Genomic DNA, 11152 nt, shown 5'->3' with positions numbered 1-11152 from the left:
GTTCTGCACAGTGACAGCCTTGGCTCTGCACAGTGACAGCCTTGGTTCTGCACAGTGACACCATTTGTGTTTTTTGTTTTTTTTACTTTAACTGCATGACCACCTGATTAGAGCTTTTCCTCTGTTTGTGAACTAACCTGAGAATGACGTTCAACCGGATGAAGGAAGCATGACCACAGGGCTGTAGTCACATGTTATTATACTCAATGTTTTCTCAATAAGAAAGTGCTGTGTTGTTGAACCAATAAAGTGCTGTGTTGTTGAACCAATAAAGTGCTGTGTTGTTGAACCAATAAAGTGCTGTGTTGTTGAACCAATAAAGTGCTGTGTTGTTGAACCAGAGTAACTGTCCAGCCGATGTCTTCTCCTCCACAGAGCCAGACAGAGGACCACTAGGCCAGAGGGGAAGGAGCCAGGAAGTAGTGTCACCTGGTACGAATTTCTCTCCAACGAGTAAGTCATCCATACCCATATGATTTCACACTCACTTAAGTTTACACTTTATGGAGGTTGATTGACATGACTTCTTTTGGTCTGAAATTCATTTCATGCATATTAGTTTGTGATTTCATTGATCATTTGGGCCCCGTCTGCCATCAGGTATGAACTCAACTTTGACATATTGAATTGACTGAAGTCTGTGGTCTTCTACTTGATAGAAATGAGCAAGAGGATGATCGAACAGAGAAAGTGGAGAAGGGGACCAAAGTGAAGCGCACCCTGAGCTCTATTAGGAGCAGAGTGACTGGCTCATTCAACAAAGACAAGGTGAACCAAAACAACACATGCTGTACACACACACACGCACACTCAACATGTTAACAACTGGCTAGGATGTGGTGTGAGCTCGCATGATAAGTAGTAGCTCTGTGAGCATTGAGCAACTTTTTGATAACTTGGGAAGCTCATTTAACATTATACTGTAGTCTGTTACTGTAAACATGTTTTTTTTACAGTCACTGCCTTTTTAGCTAGGATATGTTGATTTCAACAACATGTCATTATAAGGTCAAATCCTCGGCGCTAAGCAACATTACTGTCAGTCAGTATTGTGAAAGCTATTGTTAATTGACATCCTAATTTCATCATATTAGTGTGTGGGAACAGAATGTCTGACTGTAAATCTCTTTTCACCCGAATCCTCTGAATCAGCCCCGTTGCCCTGTTATATACCCCACCATACAGTCACTCCTTATGTTGTATTAAAAAAATAATAATAATAATCACCACAGTACATTATTAAAAGTACAGCGTTAAAGATGAAAGCTGACACTGTTTTCTCTTTCGTTCCCCAGCAGGGTAAGAACAGAGAGAAGGAGCAACACAGAGAGAAGGAAAGGGAGAGGGAGAGGGAACAACCCAAAGACAAAGATAAACTGCATCACACTACTAGCAGTGGGCATAAGTTGGTGCCGGGCTCCTTCTCCTGCTGTGCCACCTGCTCACTATGCAGTAAGGCCCTGCAGAGAAAGCATGGCTTGCAGTGCCTGAGTGAGTAGCACACTAACTAACACACTCTAACGTAGTGTACACCCGGCCTTCACACACTCTAACGTAGTGTACACCCGGCCTTCACACACTCTAACGTAGTGTACACCCGGCCTTCACACACTCTAACGTAGTGTACACCCGGCCTTCACACACTCTTCAAGTGTACCTCACACACACCTTTCCCACTGGGCGCAAACCGGTAAGAATCAACGTTGTTTCCACATTCTATATCGACATACTTTTTTTTTTTACCCAAATTCAATGAGACTCGTTTTTTTTTTTTTTTTTATAGGTCTAAGGTTTGTGTCCAGTGGGACCTACTGCTCTCTGCATACTCTGTTTATGACTTATAATCAACACACTCCTCTGCTCCTTTTTTAGAAAATGTTGCAACTGCTTCATTTCACTTCCTGTTGATAGCTTGTGCTTGTGTAATGGAGGAAGGGCATGGTTCCCACTAGATGCCCAAGCTGCAAAGTCAAAATTGGCTATATCATAAAAATTTATGAAAGCTAAAATTTGCTTTTTTTGGTCTCAATTTAAGGTTAGGGTAAGGCATAAGGTTAGCAGTGTGGTTAAGGTTAGGGTAAGGCTTAAGGTTAGCAGTGTGGTTAAGGTTAGGTTTAAAATCTGATTTTAAAAAGAGGAATTGTAGAACTAGGCGGGGCTTCTGACTTTGCAACTTGGCCAGATAGTAATGACCATGTCCGCCACACAGAACCTCGAACTGGTTACATGGACGGTTGGAGAGAATCCAGAACAACTACATTTACTTGAACTGTCAGGTCATGTGCACGCCACCCCGTCTGTTTGGTTTCGTTCTTTACATGACCTGTCCCCCCCCGAGCTTTGCCGTAAACACTGAGAACGTCAGACCGGTGCAATGGCAAACATCGCAGTTGCACTTCATTCAATACCTGTGATGTGTGTGATAGAAGGAGTCAGGCGCAAGAGAGTAATACGCATCCAAAGAGTTTATTCCGTCAATAAACAGTTGCGCAAGCATGCGACAACAACACTCAGGCACAGGGGAAATATCTACCCTGGCAACAACAAGGTAAGGGTAGCTCAACCGAGCTACACACAGCTCACTACAAACAATCACCCACACAGACAAGGAAGCAGAGGGAACACTTATACAATGACTAATTGGGGATAAGGACCAGGTGTGTGTGATTAATTAGACAAGACAAGTGGAGTGATGATAAATGGATCGGCAGCAGCTAGTAAGCCGGTGACGACGAACTCCGAAACCTGCCCGAACAAGGAGGGGAAGCAGCCTCGGCGGAAGTCGTGACAGTACCCCCCCCCCTTGACGTGCGGCTCCAGCAAAGCGCCGACCCCGGCCTCGGGGACGGCCAGGAGGACACGGAGCAGGGCGAGCCGGATGGCGACGGTGGAAATCCCGTAACATGGAGGGATCGAGGATATCCCTCACTGGGACCCAGCACCGTTCCTCCGGACCGTACCCCTCCCACTCCACGAGGTACTGAAGGCCCCATCCCCGACGCCTCGAATCCAGGATGGAATGGACCGAGTACGCCGGGGCCCCCTCAATGTCCAGAGGAGGTGGAGGAACCTCCCGCACCTCAGACTCCTGGAGCGAACCAGCTACCACCGGCCTGAGGAGAGACACATGAAACGAGGGGTTAATACGGTAATCAGGGGGAAGTAATAACCTATATGTGACCTCGTTGACTCTCCTCAGGACTTTGAACGGCCCCACAAACCGCGGGCTCAGCTTCCGGCAGGGCAGGCGGAGGAGCAGATTCCGGGTCGAGAGCCAGACCCGATCCCCCGGTACAAAGACGGGGGCCTCACTGCGGTGGCGGTCAGCTTTGGCCTTCTGACGACGCACAGCGCGTTTGAGGTGAACATGGGCAGCATCCATGGTCGCAGGAACCTATCCACATCCTGATTTACCCGTTCCACCTGCCCATTACTCTCGGGGTGGAACCCAGAGGTCAGGCTGACCGAGACCCCCAGACGTTCCATGAACGACTTCCAGACCTTGGACGTGAACTGGGGACCTCGGTCCGACACTATATCCTCTGGTACCCCGTAGTGCCGGAAGACATGAGTAAACAGGGCCTCCGCAGTCTGCAGGGCCGTGGGGAGACCGGGCAGAGGAAGGAGGCGGCAGGACTTTGAGAAGCGGTCCACAACGACCAGGATGGTGGCGTTACCTTGGGAGAGGGGAAGATCAGTCAGAAAATCAATGCTAAGGTGAGACCATGGTCGTTGTGGAACTGGTAACGGTTGTAGCTTACCTGCTGGGAGGTGCCTAGGTGCCTTACTCTGGGCGCACACCGAGCAGGAGGAGACGTACACCCTCACGTCCTTAGCCAAGGTAGGCCACCAGTACTTTCCGCTCAGGCAGCGCACTGTACGACCGATACCTGGGTGACCAGAGGAGGGTGATGTGTGTGCCCAGAAGATCAGACGATCACGGATAAGAGCAGGCATGTACTGTAGCCCATCTGGACACTGCGGTGGAGAGGGATCCGTGCGTAATGCCTGCTCTATATCCGTGTCCATCGCCCATACTACCGGCGCCACAATGCAGGAGGCCGGCAGTATGGGAGTGTTGTCTCTGGTCCTCTCCTCTGTGTCATACAGCCGGGACAGCGCGTCTGCCTTCACGTTCTTCGTACCCGGGATGTATGATAGAGTGAAATCAAACCTGGTGAAGAATAGGGCCCACCTGGCCTGGCGATGATTCAGCCTCCTCGCTGCCCGGATGTACTCCAGGTTACGGTGGTCCGTCAAGACGAGGAAAGGGTGTTTTGCCCCCTCGAGCCAATGCCTCCACACGGTCAAGGCTCCGACAACAGCCAACAGCTCCCGATCACCAATGCCGTAGTTCTGCTCCGCCGGGCTGAGCTTCTTCGAAAAGAACGCACAGGGACGAAGCTTGGGTGGCGTACCCGAGCGTTGAGACAGGACAGCTACTATCCCAACCTCGGATGCATCCACCTCCACTACGAACGGTAGTGATGAATCGGGGTGGGCCAGTACTGGGGCTGAGGTGAACAGACCCCGCAGTTTGCTGAAGGCCAGGTCAGCCTCAGCAGACCAGCGGAGCCGGGATGGCCCACCCTTCAACAGGGAGGTAATGGGAGCTGCGACCTTGCCAAAGCCCCGGACAAACCTCCGATAATAGTTGGCAAAGCCAAGGAAGCGCTGCACCTCCTTAACCGTGGTTGGAGTCGGCCAATTACGCACGGCTGAAATGCAATCTCCCTCCATCTCCACACCAGAGGTGGAAATGGGGTATCCAAGGAAGTAGACGGACTGCTGGAAAAACATACACTTCTCTGCCTTAGCATAAAGGTCATTTTCCAACAGTCGGGCCAGCACCTTGCGAACCAGGGACACATGCTCGGCGTGCGTAGCGGAATACACCAGGATGTCATCGATGTAGACCACTACACCGCGACCAAGCATGTCCCGGAACACCTCGTTCACAAAGGACTGGAAAACTGAGGGAGCATTCATCATACCATAGGGCATCACCAGGTATTCTTAATGTCCTGTGTTTATGCTGAATGCTGTCTTCCACTCATCTACCTCTCGGATACGCACCAGGTTGTACGCACTCCTGAGATCTAATTTGGCCGGCATCAGGCCGGCACCATCGGAGCGGGAGAAGGTGTCCGTCCTCGTTTCCTGCCTCTGTGGGAAAGCCCTGGAGTGGGCCAACGCGGTGTGGAACGAAGGAGGAGCCGTGTTGGAGGACTACAGGGAGTTCGCTCGCCTCTTTCGGGCGGTATTCGACCACCCGCCCGAGGGTCGAGAGGCGGGTGAGCGACTGGTCCACCTGAGGCAGGGGACGAGGACCGCGCAGGACTTCGCGTTGGAGTTCCGGACGCTGGCAGCGGGGTCCGGGTGGAACGAGCGGGCCCTGATTGACCATTTCCGGTGCCATTTGCAGGAGGACGTCCGACGGGAGCTAGCCTGCTGGGACACCATGTTGTCCTTCGATAAACTGGTGGGTGATTCTGTGATGCGTGTGATAGGAGGAGTCAGGCGCAGGAGAGTAATACGCATCCAAAAACGTTATTCCGTTGATAAACAGTTCCGCAAGCATGCGACAACAAAACTCAGGCACAGGGGAAATATCTACCCTGGCAACAACAAGGTAAGGGTAGCTCAACCGAGCTACACACAGCTCACTACAAACAATCACCCACACAGACAAGGAAGCAGAGGGAACACTTATACAATGACTAATTGGGGATAAGGACCAGGTGTGTGTGATTAATTAGACAAGACGAGTGGAGTGATGATAAATGGATCGGCAGCAGCTAGTAAGCCGGTGACGGCGAACGCCGAAACCTGCCCGAACAAGGAGGGGAAGCAGCCTCGGCGGAAGTCGTGACAGAAGTGACTGTTTCAACTGTTAACATGGTATTTAGGCCTACTAGGAAGTATGTGGTAACAGTGGAACTTACTTCATAGAATTCTACAGAATTGGTAACTATCTAAGAAGTGAACACGTAATTCATACCTCATTATTGTGTGATTGCTATTTCACCATGTACTTTATGAGTAAATGCCTGGAATGTTCTGTACCGTAAGTAAGATAAAGTGTTGCTACCAGACAATGTTTACAACTACAATAGAAGCACTCCACTCTGAAAGCTGAACAGGATGTTTCAACACCAATGTGCTTCTCCTTCTGTCACTCTTTCCTCACCCCCTATGCAGGAGCAGTCCAGATGATAAGATGATATTACACATTGTAGTGTGGAGTGATTTCAGTGCCAACAGAAATTGTATTTGAATTCTATAATTTTGAATTTGTATTAAAAGATATTGATATTTTATATTTCATGATTTGAAACTGCGTTGACTTAATATTGAATTCAAGTACAATTTCTGTTGGCACTGAAATCATTCCATTATGTAGCCTCATGGCGAAAGAGTCATGATGAAGTAGCCCTCTCTTTGGTGTGGCGGCGAGGCACCATCAGCAGATGACGGGGCAAAGAAACACTAAACACACACAGACAGGAGAGGAATAGCATAACGGTCTGATACCAGTGTAAGAGGGAAGTGGTATTGTGGTGTCGAGAAAACTATGCTGAGATGCTGTGAGAAAAAAGAATTCCGCTGACACTGTACTTTGATTATAAAGGTTTATTTACATCAAAGGGTGACAGCGTCAATTTACAGATATCTGCAGAATATCTGGAGAACAACGACCCCAATCTGTAATATGTTGTTCTGTCCTCCTTTGTTTTGACCGTGGTATTTATATCCTATGCCCTATGTAACATAATATGGGTGTATTCCCTACAGACCAATCCCAGGAGGCCACCTAACAGACTTCCTCTGCTTTAGGGTGCCCCTATAGAACTGCTCTCCAGATGCTCCCTTTAAGCTGAGTCAACATCCTCTAAAACCATTTGAAACCATTAGCAAAGTCATAAATTCCTCAGATACCACAGTATTAATTGTTGTTTTTTAAATCACTCCCACATAACAGCCTTTCTTTGGACGTTGACATGGACATATTAATGCAATGCAATAGTATAGCTGTTAGGGGAAAAGGATGACTGAAATATTGGCACCAAACAGAGCAGAGGGGCTTATTGAATGACTTGCATGAGACCCAATGGAATATCGTACCACCCACAGACACTAATTCCCACTACTTCACGAAACCGCATGCTCTTTACGTTTGGCTGGCCGAAAGTATTCAATTAATCTGAGTTTCCAAGTAATGGCCTGAGACAAAAATCCTAACCTCTTGGAATAACAAGGAAGGAACCCACGGGGAAAGGTATGTCAGTCACTGAATTTAATTTCTCATCCAAAAAAATACTCTCTCTCTGTTTACTAATGTAATTGAGCTGCGGTTGAAGTAAAAGTCCCCTTTCTGTAAATAAGGGAGGATGTTTGTTTATTTGCTGCTTCATTTGTTTTGTACCCTTGTTATTGTTATATTGAATGAGTTGAGCCAAAAATAGTTCACTTCTTACATGGTTTCTAGGCTGTGTGTGTCCCCTTCCCTCTTACCATAGAATGCTTATCTCAAGTCCAAACAGCATTGTTTGAAACTGTAGTTGGGCCTCAAGCCACACATCACTTATAGTATATAGTACCGAGCTACTGGATAGAACGACATTTGGGCCTGCCGTTTTTTGTATACGTTAATGTCACAACTTGTGTTAATGGATTTTCATAGACCCTTCTCTTTGCACACATGGTCTGCAGTGATTATTTGGGAGGGGAATCCTCTGGGAAACAGTGTGACTGTAAACACATGGAGAACTCTCTCTCTCTCTCTCTCTCTCTCTCTCTCTCTCTCTCTCTCTCACTCTCTCTCTCTCTCTCTCTTGTTTTTAGTTTTTAAACTGTATGGGGAACTTGTAGTCTCAGTGTCCATTTCATATTATACTCTAATTCCACTCTGGAATGAGGAAACTACTGCCTTATATCTGCCTGGTTACTCTTATTCAGTTTATTGTCTAGGAGAAGTCAGATATAGCTACAGTATATCATCTACTATACTGGTAGTAGATTATCCTACCTAAAACTCATTTTTTTCCACTTAAAGGGCTTGAAGTGTTTATAGACCTGAGTAGAGAGACAAAGCCCACAATCACCTAAAAACAGGCATAAATCGGACAGCAGGACAAGACAGCTGGGGAATATTATGGATGACTGTTTACTTTAGTTTGCTTATTAAGCGTTAAACAAATCACACTGATATATCTCACAAGGCACCAAACAGTCAGGACGCTTAGGACTGGGCTGCCTTGTGATTTAACACTAACCAGTGACAGACAGGCAGCAGGCAGTAATACAAAACACACGCACACAAATGCAAGCAGGCAGCCAGGCACACACACACAAGAATGAAAGACATACTGTGGATGACTTACATTTTAGTAAAAATATTAAATACTTTTTCAGTTGGAATCTTCTAAAACGCTACATGCCCAAATTAATTCAACTCCAACCTCCTCCAAATGTTTACCGAATGCAGGAAAAGTAAACAACCATAATTAATGACCTACTTATTGGCGTGAGAAAAGTAGTGAGTATCCCTTTAATTCTGAACCCAAGCCTAGGATAATCAGCCTAGAATCAGCCTGTGGAATGCGTCGTGTGTAAAACAGGGATTGTTCCCACAATTCTTGATCGGAGAGTGTAGGGAAGACGAACTGGACGGAGAAAAGAGTGGGAATACTTGTTGAATTTAATCGTTTGAGTGCACTGATTTACACGGCAGACCGATTTCTTTGAAATTAGATCACAGACTTCTGTGGTTTCTTTCACGGTAAGCTTTCGAACAGATCAGGTGGATGCGCCGTTGTTTCTCTCACTTGTTACAGAGATCCATTTAGAAGCTACAGTAGTTTGCTAACCAGTATGTTAAGGTAGTTGGCAAGTAATCTAGCTAATGTTAGCTATCTATAGGCCAGCTAGCTGTTTGATAAAGGTACAGAGACAAACTACATGTAGAGATGCTTAAGTAGCTAGCTACCGACAGTACTGAAATGCGTACGGTAGTTCAATTCTGTATTTAATTACGTTGACCTAGCTAGTTTATAGCTAGGTAGCTTGCTATCCAAGTTAGAGCTAGTTGGCTACCAAGAGAGCTAGCTGGCTACAGTACTAGAGAAAATGTGCTAGCTAATTGTGGTCAATCTATCATTTGCTACTGTTCCTTACAAAATATAACTAACTATCTAGCTAGCTATCTTTATTAAGATTTGTGATTGAGATCCTCTTGCAACAGGTGATCGAGCTAGGTTTACTACTAGTTAGCATCTATTTTACTAGAAAGCCAATCAACTAGCTAGCTATAGCTAATTATCTCATCGTTTTTGTTGATGTTTTAGCAAACATAGCAAGCCATTTTTCAATTGAGTTTAACAGTAGCTACATCACTGTTTCAATAATGTATTTATTGTTGTTTACTCTCGAACTAATACCATGTAGACCTACATAACTCTTTCATTAGCTACGAATGCAGGCTTGTCCCTCACAAATGTTTCTTTATATTTTTGGCAGTTAAAAAAATCCGTTTTTAAAACATCTCAAGTGTCAGTTTGAAAATCACTGCTAAACTACATTGTAACTTTATGAGAACAAAGTGTAATCTCAAACGAATGCACTGCTTCATATGTATATCAGTATAATCTCAAACGAATGCACTGCTTCATATGTATATCAGTATAATCTCAAACGAATGCACTGCTTCATATGTATATCAGTATAATCTCAAACGAATGCACTGCTTCATATGTATATCAGTATAATCTCAAACGAATGCACTGCTTCATATGTATATCAGTATAATCTCAAACGAATGCACTGCTTCATATGTATATCAGTATAATCTCAAACGAATGCACTACAGCATAAGTATATCATCACTTTTTGGCATGCTTCATTTGGGAGTGAAAAAGTGATGGTTCCTTGTCCCATTTCTTCAAACGCTCCGACACACAAACCCAGGTCTGGACTAGGTGGGTCACATTTCCCACCAACCCCTCAGTTTTCTGAGCTCACTGGGTCTGGGTCACATGGTAATAATTGTGCTTGGCAGGTCTGCCAGTGCATAACAGCTCACCCCAGTGGCTCTGAGTCTACCCCTGTTAGGACCCTGCTTCTCCATGCATGACTGGCCACCCTCCTCCCCTGCCTGCCCTACCACCCTCCTCCCCTGCCTGCCCTGCCACCCTCCTCCCCTGCCTGCCCTGCCACCCTCCTCCCCTGCCTGCCCTGCCACCCTCCTCCCTGCCTGCCCTACCACTCTCCTCCCCTGCCTGCCCTACCACTCTCCTCCCCTGCCTGCCCTACCACTCTCCTCCCCTGCCTGCCCTACCACTCTCCTCCCCTGCCTGCCCTGCCACCCTCCTCCCCTGCCTGCCCTGCCACCTTCCTCCCCTGCCTGCCCTACCACTCTCCTCCCCTGCCTGCCCTACCACTCTCCTCCCCTGCCTGCCCTACCACTCTCCTCCCCTGCCTGCCCTACCACTCTCCTCCCCTGCCTGCCCTGCCACCCTCCTCCCCTGCCTGCCCTACCACTCTCCTCCCCTGCCTGCCCTACCACTCTCCTCCCCTGCCTGCCCTACCACTCTCCTCCCCTGCCTGCCCTACCACTCTCCTCCCCTGCCTGCCCTACCACTCTCCTCCCCTGCCTGCCCTACCACTCTCCTCCCCTGCCTGCCCTACCACTCTCCTCCCCTGCCTGCCCTACCACTCTCCTCCCCTGCCTGCCCTACCACTCTCCTCCCCTGCCTGCCCTGCCACTCTCCTCCCCTGCCTGCCCTGCCACCCTCCTCCCCTGCCTGCCCTGCCACCCTCCTCCCCTGCCTGCCCTACCACTCTCCTCCCCTGCCTGCCCTGCCACCCTCCTCCCCTGCCTGCCCTGCCACCCTCCTCCCCTGCCTGCCCTACCACTCTCCTCCCCTGCCTGCCCTACCACTCTCCTCCCCTGCCTGCCCTACCACCCTCCTCCCCTGCCTGCCCTACCACTCTCCTCCCCTGCCTGCCCTACCACTCTCCTCCCCTGCCTGCCCTACCACTCTCCTCCCCTGCCTGCCCTACCTCTACCTAGGGATGGGGCAGGTGCACTAAACAGGCTACGCTACTCAGTCAGGGCAGACCAGCCCCCCTCACCAAGTTCCTATTCAGTAGG

General features: G+C 48.2%; 1 protein-coding gene across 2 annotated transcripts in view; it reads left to right on the top strand.

Moving 5' to 3' along the window:
* The window catches only part of LOC121534130 (rho guanine nucleotide exchange factor 18), a 107411-nt gene that overhangs the window by 17911 nt on the left and 78348 nt on the right, over positions 1-11152 (top strand). The window contains exons 7-9 of one of the 2 annotated variants that reach the window (XM_041840609.2): positions 376-453; positions 660-768; positions 1296-1491. In XM_041840609.2, the coding sequence (XP_041696543.2) occupies positions 376-453; positions 660-768; positions 1296-1491 (383 nt within the window). Of the gene's footprint in view, positions 1-375; positions 454-659; positions 769-1295; positions 1492-8764; positions 8783-11152 lie in introns of those variants that run through there. The other variant, XM_041840610.2, reaches the window with a different exon arrangement.

The sequence above is a fragment of the Coregonus clupeaformis genome, chromosome 20 (assembly GCF_020615455.1).
Source record: "Coregonus clupeaformis isolate EN_2021a chromosome 20, ASM2061545v1, whole genome shotgun sequence".
NCBI lineage: Eukaryota > Metazoa > Chordata > Actinopteri > Salmoniformes > Salmonidae > Coregonus > Coregonus clupeaformis.
Note: the sequence above shows the minus strand (reverse complement) of the source record. Positions and strands in the feature narration are given on the sequence as shown.